At 44.7% G+C, this 24,679-nt stretch overlaps 1 protein-coding gene across 2 annotated transcripts; it reads left to right on the top strand.

Annotated features, from left to right (window-relative positions):
* The first annotated feature begins 2,016 nt into the window (after positions 1-2,016).
* On the top strand, positions 2,017-24,665 carry TMC7 (transmembrane channel like 7). 2 transcript variants are annotated; one of them, XM_081965703.1, is made up of 16 exons: positions 2,017-2,109; positions 4,631-4,868; positions 6,603-6,751; positions 8,030-8,194; positions 9,499-9,584; positions 11,470-11,615; positions 13,158-13,305; positions 14,114-14,287; positions 15,352-15,503; positions 16,663-16,777; positions 17,629-17,726; positions 19,067-19,250; positions 20,368-20,498; positions 21,375-21,530; positions 22,089-22,167; positions 22,557-24,665. In XM_081965703.1, exons 1-16 carry the CDS (start codon positions 2,061-2,063, stop codon positions 22,680-22,682), a joined length of 2,196 nt encoding a protein of 731 aa, XP_081821829.1. In that variant the 5' UTR covers positions 2,017-2,060; the 3' UTR covers positions 22,683-24,665. The 2 variants fall into 2 exon arrangements, with proteins under 2 accessions (XP_081821829.1, XP_081821830.1); XM_081965704.1 differs by lacking the exon at positions 2,017-2,109 and adding an exon at positions 3,308-3,411 and having other exon boundaries at positions 6,600-6,751.
* Positions 24,666-24,679: the final 14 nt, after the last annotated feature.

Raw genomic sequence — 24,679 nt, forward strand, 5'->3', positions numbered from 1 at the left:
AATTGTAAGTGAGAGGACATTTTTTTCTGTGCTGCTCTTATTTAACTTTGAATGGCCACTAAGAAAACAGTTGTAAGATGAGGATCACCTGTACAGTATATTGTTCAAACCCCCCCTTTTTTTTTAATCAGAAGGAGAAACTCTGGTTTAGAATTCCCCGCTACTGACCTCCTTTTCATTCAAGCAGTCCTCTTCTTTCTTTTGAAACTTTTCAAAGATCCAAAGACCGGCCATCTGATAAGGCAGACCACGGATTAGAATGCTCTGAATTGAACTATTGTTAAAATATTCAAAGCTTAATGTTTATCTTTAGCAAACATACAACGGTTGCGATGAATAGAAAGTGAAAAACGCAACTGTGCGAGTATTGTTCTTCAAAGAATGAAAGCAGCGTGGAGAATGCAAATATGGAGGGGGGAAATATCGATATTTATATGCTGCTGTTAAAACACCTGTGCAATAATTAAAGGATAGCAACAACACAATTGAAATTATTATTATTTTAAAACCCTGTGATATGTTTTGTTAAACACAAATGGAAAAGATGCAGTTGGCCATTTTCATCATCCTACAAAGGCCTTCCTTTCGCAATGAAATTTATCTATAAACGCCTTTAGTAATTTTTAGTATATTTTATTTTATTTATTTCGTCAAGCATGTATTAGATAACCTATAGAAGTATAAACACGATTTTCGATGCACGAAATCGATACGAATAAAAAGAAACATTAGGACAGGGACGGTAACACGATGATGCTCAAAAGGGAATTAAAATCAATTTCCCAAGAAGGCATTCACTCAGTAGAGGAAAGGGGATAAGAAACATTAATAAACCGCAAATCGAATTTGCCGATGAAAAAGGCACTCAGATGGATTGACTATATTCAAAACAAATACCGGACTAAAAAATTTCAGTTAGTTTATGAATGAAAGCATAAGGAATGCTACAATTTACTTAAAGCTAGTTTAATAATAAAGGGGGAGTTAAAGCACAAGAATAGTAACATGTTAAAATTAGTTAGCTTATGTTAGCGTATGGTTGTTAAATGTTTATACCCTGTATTTTGCTCTGGGAGGTGGGGGGGAAGGGAGGGGGGGAAGAGGGAAGGGTAAATAAATTGTAAAATTTATTTTAAAAAATTAATTTAAAAAAAGGAAAAAAAAAGAAAAAGGCACTCATTTCAGGAGGGAAAGGAATAATATCAAATTCAGATAAGAGATGGCATTCCTGAGATGAAAAAAAACAATCCTGAGATTTCCATTCATCATGAAATAAAGCTGAATTGACAGAAAAAGGTTCTCCCTTCCTTCATTTAACAATCAAGAAAAATAAAACCGAATTTACAGAGGAAAAAAAGGACATTAAACCGAAGAGGGGAAAAATAAGTTCGAAGAATTTTTCTTGACCCATTCAATAAATGGGTGGAATAAATGCCTATTTCATTCATGTTTCTTCTTAGACCTATTGTTTTGTAAACGATTGACCAAATGGAATCAATAAAATAAAATAAAAACAACATCTCCAATTTGCTGAAGGAAGGGGAGAAAAAATGATATTAACCAGATCACTGAATGAAAAGAAGCCGAATTGTCACCAGATCCCAATTCCTCAAAGGACTGAAGCGAAATCAAACGGGGAGGAGAGCATCGAAAAGAAAGAAAGAAATAATTCCTCAGGGCGAGGTGGCTAACGAATGCATTTAACAAATAAATGCATTTAAAAAATCAATACAATCTGGATTGAGTGAAGGAGGCTTTCATTTCACGAAGAAATGGGCCACAATTCAGTTCATGTTGAGGGGGGAAAAAAGCAGGATTGAGAAGAAAAGAGGGCCGTTTATCACGAAATAAAGCGGCGGGTTCGGAATAAAGAGCGAATTCCCAGACGAAAAGGGGGAAAGGAAAGGGCCCAAACAGGATCCCCGGCCTGGCCCAGGGCCCGAACCCCGAGACGGGCCCGCCCCGCCCAGTAGGCCGGCCAGGCCCGGAAGCGCGACTAAGGCGGGGCAAGCCAGGCCGGGCCGGCAGGAAAGGGCGGCGGGAGCCGGCTAGTGGAGGCCATGAGCGGGCGGCGGGGCTCGGAAAACCCGGCCGAGGGCTGCAGCGGCGGTGGGTCGGGGCCGCCGGGAGGAGTGGGGCCGGGGGCGGGAGGGGGCTCGGGGCACCGTGGAAGGCGGTGTGGGGAGCGAGGGAGGGGACGGTTGCCTTAGAAAGGTGAGGGGTGGTGGTGGTCGTAGGCATCTCAGCGCCTGCCCTGGCTCTTCCCAAGGGGTCTCCCAGCCCCTATCCAGGTTCCCAGAGGGTCTCACACCACAACCCAAATTCCTGGTGGTCTCCCATCCCCAACTCAGGTTCCCAGGGGTCTCCCATCCCCTATCCAGGTTCCCAGAGGGTCTCCCATCACAACCCAAATTCCTGGTGGTCTCCCATCCCTAACCCAGCTTCCTGGTGGTCTCCCATCCCCAACTCAGGTTCCCAGGGGTCTCCCATCCCCTATCCAGTTTCCCGGTGGTCTCCCATCCCCAACTCAGCTTCCCAGGGGTCCCCCATCCCCTATCCAGTTTCCTGGTGGTCTCCCATCCCCAACTCAGGTTCCCAGGGGTCTCCCATCCCCTATCCAGTTTCCTGGTGGTCTCTCATCCCCAACTCAGGGTCCTAGGGGTCTCCTATCCCGTTTCCTGGTGGTCTCCCATCCCCAACTCAGGTTCCCAGGGGTCTCCCTTCCCCTATCCAGTTTCCTGGTGGTCTCCCATCCCCAACTCAAGTTCCCAGGGGTCTCCCATCCCCTATCTAGTTTCCTGATGGTCTCCCATCCCCAACTCAGGTTCCCAGGGGTCTCCCACCCCCAACTCAAGCTCATGGTGGTCTCCCACCCCCAACCCAAGTTCCCAGGGGTCTCCATTCCTGACCCAGATTCCTGGTGGTCTTGCACCCGAACCCAACTTCTTGGTGGTCTTTCATCCCCAGCCCAGTTTCAACCTGGAGCCGTCAGGAGTCCAGCTCCCCTGCAGAGAATCTTTATTTCTAATTCTGAATTTATATGGCAGGACTCTGGAATCGGAGTTTGAATCAAGCTGGTTAGAGTTCATACTTCTCTCTTTGAAACCTAATTGAGTAGGATTCATGCTCTGGGTGTTTGCAAGTGACCCCTAAACCGACAGGCACTTGCTCTTTAGCTGTTGCAAGAAAGGGTTTAAACAATGACAAGGATAATCTTTGGTAAAGATAAGTGGCCAGGTGCCCTCCAAGGACTTGGAGGCCAACTCTGATAAGCTCCAGCTAGCGTAACTAGCATGGGGAATGCAAAACGTTTTAGAACTTCTTGGAAATGCTGAAGCAAACCTTTAAAATTGTCATTGTTAGAGATCCAGCATTGAATTGGTCCAAGTTAGACAGTGCTAAACCACAGTGGTGAGTTTATAAGTTGCTGTTCTGTGTGAAGCAAACTTGTAGGGCTTGTTCAAGAAATTGTGACTAAACAAACTTGGCTTAATATGCTTAAACCAGGCCAATGAGCTTCTCTTATGTGTATCAGAATGATCCAGGTCAGATTTGGCTTGTCACCGATCTTTCTCGTCCTTCCCTCAATAATTTCTCAAGTGGTTCTCTTGATTATTATTTTTTTGCTCTTCTTGGGGAGAGGTGTATCTAACATAATTGATGTTTCTGGGGTCCTTGGTGCTCTCCGAGCTTGGTGGTTTTCTTGCCATTGTTTCACTACCCAACTAGTGCACTGATGACATTGCCTAGTTGGGTCAGGAAATGTCTGCAAGAAATCAAGCAAGCTCAGAGTGCACCAAGGAGACCCCAGTTCAATCCTGATAGTCTACACTTTGTTGTTGTTAGTTGTGAAGTCATGTCCGACCCATTGGGACCCCATGGACAACGTTCCTCCAGGCCTTCCTGTCCTCTACCATCCTCTGGAATCCATTCAGGCTCACGCTGATTGCTTTGGTGACTCCATCCAGCCACCTCCTTCTCTGTCGTTCCCTTCTTCTTTTGCCCTCCATCGTTCCCAGCATGAGGCTCTTCTCCAGGGAGTCCTTCCTTCTCATTAGGTGGCCAAAGTCTTTGAGTTTCCTCTTCAGGATCTGGCCTTCTAAAGAGCAGTCATGATGGATCTCATCTAGGACTGACCGGTTGGATGGCCTTGTAGCCCAAGGGACTCGCAGGAGTCTTCTCCAGCACCAGAGTTCAAAGGCCTCCATTCTTTGGCGCTCAGCCTTCCTTATGGTCTAACCTTCACAGCCATCCATTGCAACTGAGAAAACCACAGCCTTGACTAGACGCACTTTTGTTGTCAGGGTAATGTCTCTGCTTTTTAGGATGCTGTCTAGATTTGCCATAGTTTTCCTCCCAAGGAGCAAGGGTCTTCTATACTAATTGGTGTTTATTTATGTCTTGCAAGGATGGGGTTTGAGGAGTTTAAAAAAAACACCACCACCATTTCTGCGAAATGTTAAATCTGTCGCCCAGTTCTGTGGGCACATCTGTTGCAATGGAAAAGCAAGCTTAAAAATAGCCCCTCTCATTTAGCAGCCCTTTTCATGGGGAGCAATTGAGTACCTCTTAAGAAAACCACATGCTATACCGTACGATAAAGGTCATTTTATTGTTGTTATTCTGGCAGATGTTTTTCTTCCTGACCCCCATGTGCCGGCGGTAACCTTCCTCCAAGAACTGCCCAGTTACCAATCGATGCGGAGAAGAAGATTAGTACCTGGAAATGTGGAGGACTATAATAGTTTAGCACGATCGGCTCCTGGAGAGACCAGGAATCTCATCCAAGGGACAGAATCAAGAAACGTCAACCTGGACCGCCCACTGAGAGAATGCCCCCTGCCACTCGTGGAGAAGAGACGCTTAAGGTTTAAATGGAAACACGGCAACCTATAGAGAGGAGGAGGGCCTGGGGTCCCTTTCTATTGATTAAAACAAAAAGAATTCTTAGGACATTTGGCAGTGGATTATAGGGGAGATCTAAGTGAAGACCGAGTGGAGGAAGTGGCCAGTTTTAAATTTCTGGGTGTTATCATAAAGAGGATCTGACTTGGGGCAACTCACATTGCAGCGCTGGTCAAAAGGGCCCAGCTCAGGAGATTATACCACCTGAGACCTCTCGGGAAACAACAACTGAAGGAAAAACTGCTGGTGACCTTCTATTGCTGCACCATAGAGCGCATTTTAACTTACTGCATCTGTGTCTGGTTTGCCAATTGCACAGTGGCAGATAAGTCAGTGCTCCAGGGGGTCAACGTCATTGCCCAGAGGCTCATGGGTTGCCCCCTCCCCTCTTTGGAAGAGCTTTAGAGCTTCCGCTGCCTTAAGAAAGTTCAAAACATTCTTAAAGATCCATCTCATCCTGGGCATCCCTTTTTTTGAACTATTACCATCTGGCAGACAGTACAGGATAATAAAAGCAAGGATAAATAGGCTAAAAAACAGTTTCTACCCCAGGGCCCTGTAACTATATTGAATTCTACTGCATAGTGCAATATTAATGCACTATCAGGAGTTTTCAGTTCAATGGTATAGACTCCGAAGGGTGTGTGTGTTTTATTTTTATCGTTATAATGCACACTGAAGATGGCGTTTAATTTCGTTGTACGAAGTGCAATGACAGTAGAGTAAATTAACTAAGTAAGTCCCGTTCGTAAAAAGAGGAATCCACAGGATGTAGTGGGGATGGATTGTTTTAAACCTGCAGCTCTATTTAAATATCTGCTTGCAATTGGCCCGTTGAGATTTTCCAAATGGCATGCTATATTTCGAGCTGCCTCCCACAAAAAAATGTATGGGGTATGGGATGTGTTGGACCATCTAACAAATCTTTGAAAAGTTCTGGAACACATTTGCACCTCATGCTTTAGAAGAGCTTTTAATACAGGTGGTTCTTGATTTACAGGCTTTTGTTTAGGGATCGTTCGAAGTTACAGTATCACTGAAAAAAAATAGCGTATGACTTTTTTACACGGGTGACCATTGCAGCATCCTCGTGGTTACGTCATCCACGTGGCAACTGGCTCGTATTTATGACGGTCGCAGCGTCCCAGGGAGTCATGCGATCACCTTTTGGGGACCTGACAAGCAAAATCATTGGGGAAGCCACATTCACTTCATAACCGTATTATAACTTAAGAGCTGCAGTAATTCACTCAACAACTGTGGCAAGAAAGGTTGTAAAGGGGACAAAACTCTCTTAGCAACTGTCTCATTTAGCAACAGAAATGTGGGGCTTAATTGTGGTCATAAGTCAAGGACTGCCTGTATATGGTTGCATAATTGGGAGGACTGGTAGTCACATAATTTGCGTAAGGGGGCTTTAAGACATCACAGTTATCTTTTACTTGCATTTTTAAGTTGCAAACTACTGGAAATTTGTTGAGAGTTTGGTAGAATATATGAAACAGTCTATAGGGGAAAAAACCGCTGGGGAGATTCCCAGAACTGGGTCAACTAAAAAATCCGTATAATAATTGCTGTTGCTGCATTCACACAATTCAGCAAAACCAAAGAAAGCGTCATGTAAGAACTTAACCTGTATTTTGCTCCTTCCAAAGAGAGAGATGAGATGCCCTTAATGTGTCTGTTTTTTTGAGCAGGGAGCTTGAAGAAAAACAAATACAATCCCAGTCAAGGTGGAATCAGTGGAAGAAGGCAACTAATAAATCACTCAAAAGAGTGATAGAGAATATCAAAGACCTACTCTCTTATCTGGAATTGTGGAGATACGACATCCGTAGCATCGAGGGTAGGTCTTACGGTTTTTGCACTCTGTTATATTGACTTCTTGGCTGGCAGATGCTACTATAGACTAGAAAGATATGGGGGGGCCTTTGGTGCTCTCTGAGCTTAGTTATTTCCTTGCAGTCTTAGCTAAGTAGCACTGATGATGTTACCTAGTTTGGTAATGAAACGTCTGCAAGAAAACAGTCAAGCTTAGAGAGCACCAAGGACCCCACAGTTCAACCCTAAGCTACAAATATCGGTACTAGAAAGATATTTTGATGTCTGAAGAAGGATTTCCTGAACCACTTATTATGACCCCATTTATTTGCTGAATCTGGAATAAGGCAAGGCTTCTCTCTCTCCCAAATAGGAGTACCACATCATCTCATGCACAAGAGATTCCAAGCTTTTGATTAACAGAAGAAACGGAATAAAAGTTATTACTCGGCACAAAAGTTTAATGATGCCGCTTCTAAAAAGACCATCCTAAAACTAGGATGCCGCAGCAAATTGTATTTTATTTTATAGGTATTCATTTAGAAGAAACAACCCTAAGATATGGCTTGCTTGACCAAGATTTATTTAATTAACCATAATCGATTGGTTCCTGGAGTTAGATTAAGGCGCAAACAATGATGGGATAGGCCACAATTGGCATGCAAAGCTGCTCTCAAATCAGATGACCTAAGGGGGCTATGAGTCACGTGAAGTGATGGGTGGACTGCTTTCATGCTGAATGCTGTCCTTAAAAAATTGATTCGTTAAATTAAATATCTATATTGAAAAGGAACTATAAAGACTATCAACATAAAATGGAGCTTGCTGAGAAGCTGAAATACACCAAGCAAGTGAGATGAAGAGTGGGAAATAGAGGAGAGAGGTAAGGGAAGGAGAGAGGAAGAGGAGAGGAGGAAGAGGAGGAGAGAAATGAGGAGTGGAAAGGGGAGAGAGGAGAAGGAGAGAGGAAGGGGAAGTAGAGAAGGGAAGGAGGATAGAAAGAAGAAAGGAGGTAGGGAGGGGGATGAGAGAAGGAGAAGAAAGTGAATGCACAAATATAGTGTATGGAGAGCAGAAGAGCCAATAACGGGTTTTATTTTTCTTTTTTGGGGGGGAGTTGATGGTAAGATGAATTGATGTCAACATTTAATAATACAATACGATGTTGGCTACATAATAGTATACATGTGGATTCTATGTTATGAAAATGAATAAATAAATAAAAAACTATGAAAACAAAATTGATTCGCGCAACGCGGGAACGTTTTTCCATATTCCTAATTTCTCTCTCTCTTTCTCTTAGAGAAATTTGGCACTGGGATCAAGTCCTACTTCTCTTTCCTGCGTTTCCTGGTGGTGTTAAACGTCGTCATCTTCCTTCTCCTGTTCAGCTTCATCAGCCTTCCGACGGCTCTTACTAAATACGGAGTCATGAATGGCAGCTACGTGAAAGTTTCCCCGGAAACAGGTAACTCGCTCTTCCGCCCAAGCCCTTCGATTAGTCCTCCTTTTACAGCCATTCATTGAAGCGACCATTAGAATTTAGCACTGAAAATAAAAAGACTTTGGAATGGTCCTCGCGTTCTAACCGTCGCAGCATGGTCATCAGTGGCGGGATTGATTTTTTTTTTACTACAGGTTCTGTGGGCGTGGCTTGGGCGCGGCATGGCATGGCTTAGAGGGCGTGGCAGGGGAAGGTTACTGCAAAATCCTCATTCCCTCCCGATCAACTGGGACTCGGGAGGCAGAGAATAGTCAGAGGCGGTATTTACCGGTTCTCCGAACTACTCGAAATTTCCGCTACCGGTTCTCCAGAACTGGTCAGAACCTGCTGAATGCCACCTCTGGTCTCCACGTCTCTGAATTTGAAAAGATGACACTTTTATCTAAACAAATCCATAAAAGCATAGCCCATCGGAAGCCGGATTCACTTAACAACTGCATGACTTGCTGAACAATTGCAGTGACTCGCTTAATGACCATGGCAAAAAAAGGTAATAAAATCGGGTGGAGTTCACTTCACAACCGCCTTGCTTTCTGCGATGGAAATGCCAATCCCAAGGGTGGTTGTAAGTCAAGGACTATCTGTAGACGACGGTAGAAAAACAGCCTATGTTCGATGCAGCTTTCGGGCAGAACCTTGTTCTGATCTAGGCTTCCTTAACAAGCATGAAGCAGAGTCTGGGTCCTGGCAAAACCTCTTTTATTTACACGACTGTGAATTCCTTTCATTCACAGTCAGCCAGGCTTTAGCAAACAGTCTTTCCGAGGAATATTTATCAGCACGCACCTCATCTCGCTTGGAGAGCTGCCAGATAACTAGTTTCCAAAAGCAGGGCAAGGCAAAACTTGGCACAGAGTCTCTTATAGTCACAAACAGAACTTTCCACTCTTGAAACGAATTGTTTCCTGCAAAAGCCCACTCCCCTGTTCTCTCCTCTTTTGTTTCCTCTGGGAGGGGCCAATCACCTTCCACCTGTGGCTTTACTCCCAAGTCGACCCTGATTTCCTAGTTGTTCTTGTCTTCTGGCAGTTCTGCCCATGCGCACACTGGGAACAGGCTCCAGCTGTTCCTCTGCCTCTCTGCTGTCTAGCTCCCTCTCTGCCTCCGACGCAGAGCCCTCGGCTGAGTTTTCCTCAGGTCCCAGGACTGGCCCATGTTCCTCCCTAACCTCCTCACTGTCTGACTCTGCTGTCAGCTCCACAACAAATATTCAATTTTTTTGTTCCTTCTAATATTTTTATTTTTGCTCTGAATTTCGTTCCTTACAGGGCCAGAATGCACTGTTTACACCATCGGCAACACCAAGGGACTGGTCTACTTCTACAGTTACATTATAGACCTGCTATCTGGCACAGTGAGTACTTGATCACAACTTTCTAAAACCTTTTGCTATTTAAAAAAAAAAACAAGTTCCTGGTCCTTTCTGATTAAAAAAAAGCATTCCTTTCCAGAAGTCTTCCCCATGGCTCCCAGTTGCTTATGATAGCATATCTATTTTTTTGTTTTCTCTTTCATTCGTGGGTGGAAAAAAATGTTTTATAGGTGGCACCTGGCACCAACAAGGTTAGCTAAAATCTTAACAAATACCTCCCCAAAATGTTGGAAATGCAAATCAATACACGGAACATATTACCATTTATGATGGACCTGTGAGGAGGCTAAATTTTTTTGAATAAAGATCAAAAATTGGCTGGAGGCAATAACAGGGGTTAAAATAGAATGGAAACCTGAAATTTTTTTATGAGGAATAATGTCTGCGAAATACAAAAAAGAAATCCAGTATTTAATACTACATATAATTACGGCGGCAAGGATTGCCTTTGCCCAGAAAAATTAACTCCAAGCAAAGATGAAATAATAAGAAAGGTTATGGATTGTGCTGAAATGGACAAACTAACTAAAGAAATTCAGGGAAAAGAAGAATCAGAATTCTACCAGCTAGTGGATAAATGGTATAGGTGGATGGAGGAAAGAAACAAGAATCAATGAAGGACTATAACAACCACCACACGCACAGGGAACCGGTTGCTAACATTTTTCAATCCCACCCCTGCCCTAATGTCTTATGATGGCAAGACACCTAGCTAAGAGTGATTAATTAACTAAGTTCCAACATGGCTTAAAAGCTACTCAGGTGAGTCACCTTACCATCAACTCCAAAAAAATAATTATTGGCTCCTCTGCTCTCCATACACCATATTTCTACCCTATCCATCACTTTCTTCTCCCTCTCTCCTTCTCCTCCCTACCTCCTTTCTTCCCTCTGTCATCCTTCCCTTCTCTACTTCCCCTTCCTCTCCTCCTCTCTCCACCTTCCACTCCTTCTTTCTCTCCTCCTCTTCCCCCCCCTTGCCCTCTCTCCTCTCCCTCTCTTCTTCCCTTACCTCTCTCCTCTATTTCCCACTCTTTATCTCATTTACTTGGTGTATTTCAGCTTCTGAGCGAGCTCCATTTTATGTTGATGGTATTTATAATTCCTTTTCAATATACATATTTAATTTTAACATGTATTCTCCTTTTTTAAAAGAAAAAATAGAACAAAAAAGTATACATATATAGTCATTGTGCTTTTAAAACCCTTCCCTCTCCCAGCCTAATTTTGGCCGAGATGTAGACCTAGTTACAATTCCCAGCTATTCTCATTATTATCTTTATATAATTATGCATCCTTACGTGCCCCAGTTAGTGATTCTGTCTTTAAATCTCAATCATTTCCCATTGTAGGTGTATTTCATGTTCCCTCTCTATTTTCCAAGTCTTAGATTAAATTACCCTTAATTGTCTATAAATGGCAATCCTCGCTGTTCAATGTTCATTGCAATTGCCTTAATCTATTATACAGAATAACAAGCGGTAAACATCTCACTTTATTCATCATCTTAAAAGTTCTATATATGTCCATGTTTCATGTATTTTAACCCATGCTTCGTTGTCCTTCTATTGTCATATTCAGTCAATTCGAAACTCAGTTTAATTATCCATGTATAAAAGTGAATCACAAACTTTGCTGTATTCAGGGCAGGCTTAGATCTAGGATTTGACTTCTGTTGCTGTTGGATTTCTGAATGAGCCAAAAATAGAAGGGGTAAAAAAATGGCTTGTATTGGCTGCAACCTAACAGCCATTGATGGTTTCAGATTGCTGTCTTGCTGTGTGAAGCATGATTTCTAAAGCTTGACCGTTCCCCATTGCGAGTCTGAAGAGTAGCTTGACCTTCCTTTGTTGGATTCTCTTTGCAGGGGTTTCTCGAAATGACCGGCCTCTTTTATGGCTATTACTCGGTGGAAAACGTACCTTTGGGGCTGCTGGAGTACCATGTGCCACTGGCGTATTTGCTGATCACGCTGGTTTACCTTTTGATGAGCTTCGTCTGGATTATCAAACGGTAAATCCTGCTGGGAAAATCAACCTTCCCTTCGCCAAGCCAGGGCGATAGAAATGTTTTCCCCCAATCAAATGTTTATTTTTTATATCCTTTATACATATCAATGCGGGAATGGCGTGGTAACTGGGCAACATACATTTCAGTACACATAAACATTGTCTTATTATTCCTAAATATTACATTTCATTCCCATTGTTTCATATTATTTATACAGGTCATTTATTATCACCCTTCCTTTCTGACCCTTTCTGTCCTTTTATATACCTTAACATATTAATATAGAATTATTATTTTCCCCCCACTATTTTCTATTCCTATTTTGGGCTCAATTTTGGTCGCAAGTCGAGAACTACCTGTAATATAAATATAACAAGGGGGAAATTTACTTAACAATGCATATGCTTTTTTTTTTTTGTTGAATATATTTTTATTATTTTTACATTTAAAACAGCAGTTCCGCGAAGTCGGAGTGACCATACATTCACATTATATACAGCTAGTCTCAACCATGAACAATTAGCCTACTTAATACCAACAATACATATTCTTAATGGCAGCAAGAATGATCTTTGCCCAAAAGTGGAAAAACAGGGAAATTCCACAAGAAGAGGAAGTAATTAGGAAAATTCTGATTTGTGCTGAAATGGAAAAATTGACATGGAAATTGAAGAATAAAGACGAATCAGAATATTATAAGATCTGGGGGACAAATCTTATCGATGTTTGGAACCAAAAAGCAAAGACCCCAAATAAGCCACGACTTAAGATTTATAGAATGGAGATTAGAATTATGTAGGAAATTATAACAGTGAAAGTGTATAAGATAAAAACAAAGCAACATGGTTGGAGATACGATACTTTTATATTTGTAAATACTGAATAGACCAAATATAGATAAGCAGGGTGGTTATAATGCATAACTTCATATCTTAGTATGTATGGCAAAGACTTTGCCAGGACGGTTACACTGTGTCCAATGTTTTATGTTCAATAAAAAACTTTATTTTTTATTTTTTTTAAAAGAGAACTACCTGTAATATAAATTCCCCAAATCTGACATCTCGCTGTTCAGACAGCGTTATCTGTCATCGTCCCAGTATTTGTTTTGTACAATAGTCCAAAGTAAGTTTATTATTTATAGAAAGTTTATTATTTATACTTTAAGACAGGGGTGTCCAAACTTGGGAACTTTAAGCCTGGCTGGGGAATTCTGGGAGTTGAAGTCCACAAGTCTTAAAGTTCCCAAGTTTGGACACCCCTGCTTTAAGATATATGGACTTCAACTCCCAGAGTTCCCCAGAGCCATCATGGAAGTTTGTGTAGAATTTTTTACACTCCATCCTGAAATTTCTAACACTGCTTTTCTTCTTCTTCTTCTTCTTCTTCTTCTTCTTCTTCTTCTTCTTCTTCTTCTTCTTCTTCTTCTTCTTCTTCTTCTTCTTCTTCTTCTTCTTCTTCTTCTTCTTCTTCTTCTTCTTCTTCTTCTTCTTCTTCTTCTTCTTCTTCTTCTTTTTTAAACCACCCTGGCAATGTTACGAACAGCTCGGTGGAAGGTTTTAAGCGAAGTTTGCTGTACAACGAAGATCCGTTTCAGAGCTACTGCAATAAAATCCTTGCTGGCTGGGATTTCTGCATCACAGATATAAACGCTGCGCGGCTGAAACAGAGCAGTTTAGTTTATGAACTTAGAGTACGTATATTTCTTTTTCTAAGAACGTATTGAACTCTCCTCGTTGATCAAATACCCCAAATAGAATAAACTTGCAATACACGACAATACAATAGTCCTAGAAATAGTGTACGTAAGATTCCCCCCCTCCCCCTTCCTGGCATTTATCACAAGTTCTTTTAGAAAAATCAGCAGCAAAAGTAAAAACAAACAAACGAGTAGTACATGATTGTTAAATTATACCACATTTCTCTTGTCTTCTGATCAGGAAAAAGTAATTGCTTTGTCTGTGATGATTATGGCTTCAGGGTTCCAAATAGCATCCAAAATTAAATCAGAGTCCGAGGCAAAGTATTGCTCAAAGTTCCAATTTTATTAAGAGACCCATGTTGGCACATCTAGGAAAACCCGAATCTGAATGCTTCCCAATGTTCCCACCCTGTTGAAACTTCAAGATCTTGCCCCCCACACCCACCAGCCCATCCCATAGTCCAATCTCCCATTGCCGTGCTGGCAGTTCCACCCATCCGGTTCCTTTCAAGTGCAGAGGTGCAAAGACAAAGGATGACGACCTTGGCTTTCTAGAAAGGAATTTTGTTTTGGCTACATAGTATGTGACTCCTAACAATCCCCCCCCCCACGTCCCATTTCCCCACAATAGAAAATGCAGAGCAGAATAATAGAAAGTGTGGCAGGCCAAAGATCCGAAAGAAAAGATGGCTGCAGGCCTGACAGATGGTTTCTTTCTTTTCGACCCAAAGATTTGTTTAAAAATTGTTGATGTTGATTGATTTAAAAATTAACCCTGTAAATCTATTTCTGTTCGCAGACAGATTTGCAGGATGAACGGTTAAGACAGAGAGCAGCAGACAGAAGCCTCAAAGAGAAAACACGGATTTATTCTTTGAGGATCTTCTTAAACTGTGTCGTTTTGGCTGTCTTGTCGGCTTGTTTTTATTCCATCTATAGAGTCACCGTTTATTCACAAGAACACGCTTTCCCAGTAAGTAGCCAGCAAGGTTTGAAATTATGCTCTGATCCTAACTTATCTCTGGGAAAGCCATGATGGCGAATCTATGGCACCAGTACCACAGGTGGCACGCAGAGCCGTCTCTGCGTAGCACCTCAGCCATCACCCCAGCCTAGCTCTACGGCAGAAGCGCACGAGCCTCCTGTCAGCCAGCTGGTCTTCGGGGCTCTGCCCCGCATAAGTGGGGGGACGGGATGCTTGTGAGCGATGCAAGAGTACACGCGCAGTGGGCAGGACACATGCGCAGGGGGTGCTCACATTGCATTTTTGGGGTTTGTGCGCATACATTTGCCCCCACATTCCCTGTTTTGGGCCTGGAAAGCCTACTTTCATGCACGGGGGGGGGAGCGCATGCTGTGTGTGTGTGTGTGTGTGTGCTTGCATTGCATTTTGCAGTTTGGAGTACGCGCTTTGGGCCCTCGGCACCAAAAAAGGTTAGCCATCACTGCCCTAGTCGGCAAACTTAAACACTCCAAGAGCCATTTGGACCCGTTTCCCACAGAAGAGAAAACACCAGGAGCCACAAAGGTCCTAACCGGAAGCCCCCCTTTCAATTCTGGAGCTGACCGGAAGTTCAGTTCCCCCCAACCATAGAGTCTCCTCCTAGCGCGGCGTCCTTTTTCCTCTACCTGTCATAACCGAAAGCCCTATCAATTGTGGAGACAACTGGAAACCCCTCCCCTTGCCATAGAGTCTTCTCCTGGCGCACTGTGCTTTTCCCCCTCCCACCAGAAGCTCCTCTCAAAATTGTGGCGCCGACCGGTGACGGAGCCGCAGCAGAGGGAGGAAAGAGCCACATGTGGCTCCAGAGCCACAGTTTGCTGACCCCCTGCCCTAGGTCATTTCATTCTTTCCAACAGTTGTATTTTCTCAATAGCTCGGGGGGGGGGGGGGATGGGCTTAGAACGATAGTTGATTCACCCCTTGGGCTAAACGAGTACTTATTTTAACCTCGATTTGTTGAACCCCCAGCCCTTAGGGATGGAGATAAACTAGGAACCTCTAACAAATTGAAGCAACTTCCCCCCCCCCCGCAGGAAAACAACGTCAAATTAGACAACCTCTTTGTGCAGTACATGCCTTCCATGGTGATCACCGTCGCAAACTTTTTTGCCCCGCTGATTTTTACATTCCTCATCAGATATGAAGACTATTCGCCCATCTTTGAGATACGGTTAACTCTGATCAGGTAACTGGGGGGCCTTTCTGCTTGTCTGCTTTCTTTTCTCATATGGGGGCGAGTTGGGCCGGACCCCCTTAAGTTCTTTTTGTCTTTGATCCAGATAGGAATCAGAAGCAGCGGTTTTCAGTAGGAAAATAATCAGAGAAGCTTAATGTCTCACGTAGGAAATGGGGGAAATGGTCCTGTGGTCACAACAGAAAAGAATATTTCTAGCTCAAGGTTGAAATGGGGGATCCTTGGTGCTCTCTAAGCTTCGTGGTTTTCTTGCAAACGTTTCATTACCATACCAGGTAATGTCATCAGTGGTAGAAGGGAATGGAGTTTGCGGGGTGGTGGGGAGGAAGAGGAGGAGGAGGAGGAAACTACAGGGTCCTTGGTGCTCTCTGATTTTGGTAGTTTTCCTGCAGATATTTCATTACCATACTAGGTAACGTCGTCAGTGCTACTCATCACTAGCAGTGGTGATCTTACCTAGGTTTGGATAATGATACGTCTGCAAACAGACAGACGTTTCTTCAGAAAGCACAAAAGAGCTCTCACTTCAGTGTTTGGATTCATACAACACACTAAACCCAGCAAGGAAACCACTGCATGTTTTAGTATGATGTATGACTCTAATCGCCTGTTAAAGAAAGACAGTTTAAAGCAGTGCTTCTCAACCTTGGCAACTTGAAGATGTCCGGATTTCAACTCCCAGAATGCCCCAGCCAGCATTCGCTGATTTAAATGGAAGCATCCCAAAAGGAGCAAGATGGAACAGCAAATAAATTTCTTGCAGGCGTTTCATTACCATAATAGGTAACACCATCAGTACTAGAAGGGAGTGGGGTTTGCGAGGTGGAGGAGAAGGAGAACAACTGTGGGGTCCTTGATGCTCTCTGAGCTTCCTTGTTTTCTTGCAGACCTTTCCTTGCCATACTAGGTAACGTCATCAGTGCTCGAAGGTAGCGAGGATTTTTGTTTTTGTTTATATAGTCTGTTTATATTCAAAGAACTGTCTCACCACCACTGACCGGGCAAGCCACTATATATATATATAAACAGAGAACAAACAGCTAACCCAGCAAACAATTTCCTAGATGCCCACGATTGCTCTTTAATCTTCTATTGCAAAACCTCTAGGATACTGGCTCACTTCTTCATGTACCTCCGTTATGTTTTGAAGGTGTGTCTTTGTGCGATTGGCCAACATTGGCGTCCTTTTGTTTTCGCTATGGACTCGAATCACGTCCTGTGCTGACAATTGCAAGACGTGTGGATACAACTACCACCTTTATCCCGTAAGTCCATTTATTTAGGAAGTGTCCGCGAGTCATCGAATTAGGCGCCTAACTTAAAATTTTCTCTCTCGGTTGGCTCTCCTTCAACAACGTTCAGCGGTGAAGAGGTCCAGAGCTCCTCACTGAGATGCTTTGTCTTGATAGAAATATAGGTAGCAAGAGCCCTTAGACTTATATACCGCTTCACAGTGCTTTTACAGCCCTCTCCAAGGTTTACAGAGTCAATGTATTTCTCCCCAACAATCTGGGTTCTCATTTTACTCACCTAGGAAGAATGGAAGGCTGAGTCAACCTTGAGCCTGGTGAGATTCGAACTGGTGACAGTTGGCAGAATTAGCCTGTAATACTGCATTCTAAAAACTACACACCATGGAAGGAGGGAAAGGGAGGGGAGGAAGGAAGGAAGAAAGCAGAGTGAAAAGGAAAGCAATAGCTTTTATATACTTCTTTACAGTGCTTTAGAGCCTTCTCTAAGCAGTTTCCATAGTCAGAGCTGACTCACTTTTACGACAGTTGCAATGTTCCCCCCCCAGGGTCAAGGGATCCCCTTTTGCAACCTTCTGAAAAGCAAACTCCATAGGGAGATCAGATCCCCTTAACAACCAATATAAGAACTGAAATGATTCCCTTAACAAACGCCGCAAGAAAACATTGGAAAATGGAGCAAAACCCACTTAATACATTTCTCACTTAGCAACAGAAATTCTGAGCTCAATTGTGGCCGTACATTGAGGACTACCTGTAATTCACTAAGACGTCAATAGCTGTTTCTAACTTTGGTTTAAACTGCTTGGTGTTTTTTTCCACAATCGCTGTTTTTAATCTGGGAATCTCCCTGCCTCTTTTTACAGTGTTGGGAATCCAGAGTTGGCCAGGAAATGTATAAACTGATGATTTTTGACTTGATCATCATCTGTGCTCTTATCGTCTTCGTTGACTTTCCTAGGAAGTGAGTATGAAATTCCCAGGAGGGGGTCAAAGTGGCTTGTTTGGGACAGAGGATCAGAAAGCTACACCCAGCTATAACTTTTCACTTTTAGCCAAACTCCAAACCGGAGGGCCGCTGAATAGTGAGCTGGGCAGCCTAGATTTCATAAAGACGAATTAAAACTGGAAGAAATAAATAAAACTCATGAGAAGTTTTTACTTTTACTTACTCAACTTCAGGTTTAGATTAAACTAGCCGATAACCCGGCAATTGCCCGGGTATTTATTTAGAGGGGGAAAATGTCCGAACCAAACATACTTTCTAATGTTGGCCATATATGGAAGAAAGAAACTGCCTTTGTGAGAAATGCGCTGTGTGAAATGGCGAAACTCATGTTGACTTCCAGGTCGGTCCACCTGTTTACATCCAATCATCTTTGCCATTGTAATGCCATTTCTGCCATTTGCGAGAGGTCCTTTTGGAATTTCACATTAAGTCAGCTTCCTTGTTGTGGCTCGCCAGTGGCCAGTGGAGCTGGCAACAGAGCCGAACAGTGAGGAGGTTGGGGAGGAGCATGGGCCAGTCCTGGAGGCTGGGGAAGGCTCGGATGAGGGCTCTGCTTCGGAGGCAGAGTCTGGCCTGAGGCGGTCTGGCAGTGATCAGGTACCTACGGAGCTAGACAGCAGTGAGGCAGAGGAACAGCTGGAGCCTGTTCCCAGTGTGCGCATGCGCAGAGCTGCCAGAAGAAAAGAACAGCTCGGAAATCGGGGTCGACTTGGGAGTAAACCCACAGGTGGACGGTGAATGGCCCCTCCCATGGGAAATAAAAGAGGAGTGAAAGGGGAGTGGGCTTTTGCAGGAAACAATTCGTTCATTCGGTCGTTAGATTCGTTTCAGGAGTATGAAGATCTGTCCATGAATCTCAGAGACTCTGTGCCCAGTCTTTCCTTGCATTTCATTTTCCTCATTTGGAAAATATTGACATGGCAGCTTTCCAAGCTAGATAAGGTCTGTGGTCATAAATACTCCTTTGAAAGACTGTTTGCCAGGCCTTGGCTGAATGTGAAGGAGAGGAATTGAGATTCGTTTAATAAAAGGGGTTTTGTCGGGACCAGGAATCTGCTTCGTGCTTTTTTGGGGAAGCCTAGCTCAGAACATTTCTCTACGGTAAATCAGGTTTTCCCCAACATCTAGTTGCATTAATGATGCTGTGGGCGGACGGACAGACAGACACACCATCCCTAGCTTGCCTGGGTATCAAGCTGCTCTGAGGACAACCTATAACAGCATAAGTTTGGGATTTCTACGGAGACACGTGCTGAGCCTCAGAGTCAAAAGTGAAATCATCTTTCTCCTCTTAGGTTGATTGTGACCCATTGTCCCATCAAGGCCTTCCAGTGGGTTGGGATGCAGGAGTTTGCCATCCCGGACAACGTGTTGGATATAGTTTATGGACAGACGATCTGCTGGATTGGAACCTTCTACTGTCCTCTCCTCCCAGCGATAGCAGCCGTAAAATATTTCATCGTCTTTTATGTTAAAAAGGTAACTAGATGGTCTTTTTTTGTGCTTTAAATCAGCTAGGAAGGTCTGCCCTTGTTCCGCCCTGGGTCCAGTTGGAATATTTAGGGAACTACAGGTAGTCCTTGACATACAACAGTTCCATCGGCACTGAAAAATGAGCGTTTTTCATCCTTATGACCATTGTAGGATTCCACAGTCACAAACAAAATTCAGAGGCTTGGACAACTGGCTCATATCTATGACAATTGCCATATCCTGGGGTCAGTTGATCTGTTCTGGTCTGCCAGCGGCCAGTGGAGCTGGCAGCAGATTCGGACAGTGAGGAGGTTGGGGAGGAACCTGGGCCAGTCCTGGAGTCTGGGGAAGGCTCTGATGGGGGCTCTGTGTCAGAGGCAGAGAGGGGGCCAGAGCCGTATGCCAGTTATCAGCTGCCTTCAGAGTCAGACTTCAGTGAGGCAGAAGAACAGCTGAAGCCTGTTCCCAGTGTACGCATGTGCAGAGCTGCCAGATGAAAGGAACAGCTAGAACAGGCATCGACTTGGGAGTAAAGCCACAGGTGGAGGATGAATGGCCCCTCCCAGAGGAAATAAAAGAGGAGCGAAAGGGGAGTGGAGTTTGCAGGAGACAATCAGTTCCCTTAATTGGTTCGTGACTCCGAGACTCCTTGCCAAGTTCTGCAGAGATCGGCCAGGCAGCTCTCCAAGCCAGAGAAGGTCTGTGACTGTAAATCCTCCCTTGAAAGACTTTGCTGGATGTGAAGGAGCAGAATTCACAGTCAATGAATAAAAGGGGTTTTTTGTCAGGACCAGGAGTTTGCTTCCTGCTCTCGGGAAGCCTCGGTTAGAACGTGATCACCTTTTGCGACATTCTGACAAGCAAAGTCCACGGGGAAGCCAGATTCGCTTCACAACTGTGTTATTAACTCAAGAACGGTGGCAGAAAGGATCGTAACTTGGGGCAAGATTCCCTCAACAGCTGTCCTGCTTAGCAATAGAAATGTAGGGCCCGATTGAGGTCATCAATTAAGGACTCCCTACAAGTTGCCTTTCCGTAATGTAAAAAAAATCCATCCGTGTTTTTTTCTTCTTCTCTTGAATGTTTTAATGATTAGATCTTAATTTCTCTTTTCCCATTCCAGTTGAGCCTGATGCACACCTGTAAACCTTCAGCCCGGCCCTTCAGAGCCTCCAGTTCCAACTTTTTCTTCTTGGTGGTGCTTCTGATTGGCCTCATTTTGGCGTTCATCCCTTTGGGACTCAGCATGACACGGTCAGTTGCTTTCATGTTGGGGATGCTTCCCAGGTGTTCCTTCATGTTCCTTCGTGTAATCTCCCCCACGTATTGCAGTCTGGTTCCTTGCTAAATTGCAGCTCTCGACGATGTAGCCGAGAAGCACGTCCCCATGGACAAGTAGAGGAACCGGATAGCCTTCCTTGAGATACCGTATTTTTCGGAGTATAAGACACACCAAGGTTTTGAAGAGGCAAATTTAAAAAAAAAGTTTTTGCACTCTGCAGCCCCAAAATAACCCGTTTTTTGTGAAAACGGGCCTGTTTCCCCCCCCAAAAGGCATGAATAGCCTTTAGGGGGCTTGCAGAGTGCTCCTGGAGGGTGCCCCTCCCCAAAACGAGCAAAGAACCACCCATTTTTCACAAAAATGGGCCTGTTTTGTTTTTCCAAAAAAATTGCATGCATAGCCTTTCGGAGGCTTATAGAGTACTCCTGGGGGCTGTGGGGGGAGGGCAAAATTGAGTAAAAAATGGCCAGTTTTTACCCCCCTGCTAGCGAAGCCCCACCCTAGCTCTGGGGATAAAAGATGAATAGATGTGGAAGACAACTATTCATCTCCCTGCCAGACAGACTTGTTAGCCTGTGGTGAGAGAGAAACTTTTTGCCGGGGTTCCCGGCGCTTCTAATCAAGGAATCCTCGACTTAAATACGGAGGGTTTGCCGTGTTTGGGAAGCTGGGTCCGAACATGTTATGGGGGAAACAAGAAAAGGAAGTTGTATTGGGTATGTTTGCCACCTTGAGTTATTTATAAAAAAAATAACAAAAGCTGGATATCAGCAACCAGTAAATAAAGTTTAGGACATAACTATGCTTGATCCTCTTTGGCATTGTCTCATCTGTCCCTTCCCAAACAGCATCCCTTCCTCGAAAGCCTGCGGGCCTTTTGTGAATTTCAATCGTTCGTGGGATGTCATTGGACACACCATCCAGAAATTCCCTCTCATGCTGCAAAGAATCCTGAACGGCATTTCTTCCGAAACGTTTGCTGTGCCTTTCTTCATGGTTACCTGGTGAGCTTTCGTTGACAGACCCAGGGGCGTTGGCGAGCTGTCGCGTGGATTTCAGTGGGGCGTAGCGTTTTATACATTTATCCTTCAGGAAGGTAGATAGCTTAATGGGGGATGCAATTGTGGTCAGTTAAGCAAAGTAGCTAGTTGAATGTAGAATCCACAACATTAACCATATTGACTATATATTTGTTAAAACAAGCATCTGAAAAAAGACTAAAAGGGGGTGTTAGATGATGTTTCGTCTTCCTGGTTCTGAGCATAGCACTGAAAAAACTTGAGGACTTGTGGACTTCGATTCCATGGCCAGCACTGCCTGAGAAATTCTGAGAATTGAAGTCCTTAAGTCTTTCCCCCCCTCCTACCGCTGTGCGGCAACCCTGAAGTCTCCGAAATGGCTTCCGCCAGGTTCACTTCGGGGTTGACGCACATATTCTCTGTGCCTTGGTGATACCTATTAAGTCTTACATTTGCTCTGAATTCAAAAGACGGTGTTTTGCAAACTCAGTCCATACCGAAGTCGTCGTACCTCACGATGTGTTTTTCACTTTGTTTTTATAGCTTCGTTGTATTTTGCTTCATCGCCTTGGCCGGAGCACATAAAAGAGTGATTAATCAACTGAGGGAACAGCTAGCTATGGTAAGTTTTAATCTAACGGCATTTATGAATCCTCTTAGGTAAAGGTAAAGGTTCCCCTCGCGCGTATGTGCTAGTCAGCTCCGTTTCGAAGCCGAAGAGCCAGCGCTGTCCAAAGACGTCTCTGTGGTCACGTGGCCAGCATGACTCAACGCCGAAGGCGCACAGAACGCCTGTTGTAACTTTAAACAGTCACTAAATGAACCTGTTGCAAGTTGAGGACCGCCTGCATTTCATTTGGCCTTACTACATTGACCATTGGGTTATTAGCTGGACTTGCTGGTTTGGCATGCAGTTCAGGCCAATGGCATTTTATCCGATAAACCATTGTTAATTGAGGACACGTTTGAATCGGAGCTCACTTGGTTTCTGTCTGTCTGGTGTCTCCACAGGAGAGTCGGGACAAGCTCTTCCTCATCCAGCAGTTGACTAAAGCCCAGAAGTTTCACTGGGACTTTTCCAATCCCCTCGAAGGGAACATGAAGTCCAAGCACGGAGGGGCTGGCTTCAGCAGATAACTGGACTCTCCGCCATCGCAAACTGGGGACGGACGCGTTCAGCTTGCTGTAGATGGAGGATTTTTCTGCGGCGTTGGCTTCCTTCGTGTTCAGGGCGGTCGCACCGCGCAAGAGCAACAACAAACTCTCCCGAAACAAAGAGGATGCTGGAGTCATGGGATGGATGAGGATGAATTGTATTGGAGGTGCACAGCATCAGGACCAGGGGTGGGATTCAGTTGGGGGGAATCATGTTCATTTTAATCTCGTTCGCCAAACCGGTAGTTGAAAGGACTGTCTGAACCTGCCCACCCGGTGCCATCCCACTCCGCCCCTCCCAGGAGTCTCCCCGTGGCCCGTTCATGCCAGGTTAAGTGCAAGGCCTGCGCGGAGGCGTTGGACTTACTGAAAGTCTAGAAACGGGACCGTTTCTAGCCCCCGGAGCCCGAGGGAGCCCGTTTTTGCCCTCCCAGAGGCTCGAGAAAGACCTTCAGAGCCGGAGGGGGGGTGGGCGTTTCCGCCCTAACTGCCCCCGTCCGTGATGCAGGAAGCTGGCTAGGCCACACCCCAGTGGCCACGCCCACCCAGCAACCAGGCACAGAACTGGTTGCTAAAATGTTTCAATCCCACCCCTGATCAAGACGACAAGTGCAATTAATGCCCCTTAAACAGTAGAGGAGTTTTAAGAGTTCTCCACTTTGCAACCATCGTTTCGTGAGTATTCAAGGTTCCCGCGGACTCCCCCAGAAGTTGCTACAATTCCCACAGCTCCCCTCCGCAGGGCGCAATTCAGGCACTCGGCCGCCAGCCTGCATTTGCAGCGTCCTGAAGTCACGCGATGGATTTCCCACGGTTTGTCCGAAAACTCTGGATTTACTTCCAGTTTGGGGCCAAAACACCCCATAGCAAACAACGGGTTTGCTTAACGACCGTGGTGATTTCCTTAACAACCTTTCCTCCCCCTCCCCCCCCCAAAAGGTAAAAATCGGGTCCAGTCACAGGATGGCCTGCTTTTCTAACTTTGTGACTCTAATGGGCAGGCTCCATTACAGTCATAAGTCAAGGACTCCCTATAATCTGTTGGTACTCGGGTAGCATCCCTTATCTGGTCTCTGGAAGAACTTCCCCACCTGTATCCCGAGAGCCCTCCCGCTCGGAAGATGCCCCCAATGTCCCTGAAAACCCAGTGGCTCCCCCCAAGCCTTTGGGATAGTTTGGGTATTGAGTCCCTCTAGCCAGTGGTGGGCTCCGGGCATCCTAGTCGGGCATGCCACCGCCCTGCGACACCCAGCTGCTTGGCGGAGGTCACGCAGGCGCCACACGCTGTGCGCCCAGGCGTAATTGGCCCAGTTGCTTTAAAAACAGGTGAGGAATGCGGGCAGGCCAAACGGTGGCCGCTGCTCCCAGCTACTACAGGTACGGCCATACTATACTATCTCTAGCATTACATTTCTTAGAGCAACCGTCATTTTCAGATTTACGGCCATAGCTTTTTCCTGTTGTTGTTTTTTTTATTATTGACGGAGATAAAGTTTTATGGAGCTAGGGACTATTTCAAACCTAATCAGTATAAAGAGAGTCAAAAGGTCACAGTCTGCTGCTGAACAATCAGAGTTGTTGAAATTTCCAAGCTGCCAGATTCCCTGTGTACAAACCACTTCGATCAATGCACACCCAAGGTCGAAGAGCTGAGGATTTAATGACCGGGGAGGGGTCTGAAAGCTGCTTCAGCAACTTGACTACGTAACTATTGTTATAGAAGCATAGAAGCAATACAGGCGGTCCGTGCTTAGCCGCTGCCTCCTTTAGCGACTGTTTGCGGTTACGATGGTGATGAAAAAGTAACTGTAGGACCAAATTTGTGAGCCTTGCGGGTCGCAAAAGGAAAGCTGAAGTTGAGATCAGAAGCACAGTGGCAGTTTCGCTTAGTGATTGCCTCACTTAACTCCTAGTGGTCACTAAATGAGGACAACCAGTACTTTATTTGGGGGAAGAAGACGGACATCTGGCTTATGTCA

This window comes from Natrix helvetica, assembly GCF_964273705.1.
Source record: "Natrix helvetica genome assembly, chromosome: 13".
In the NCBI taxonomy this organism is placed as follows: domain Eukaryota; kingdom Metazoa; phylum Chordata; class Lepidosauria; order Squamata; family Natricidae; genus Natrix; species Natrix helvetica.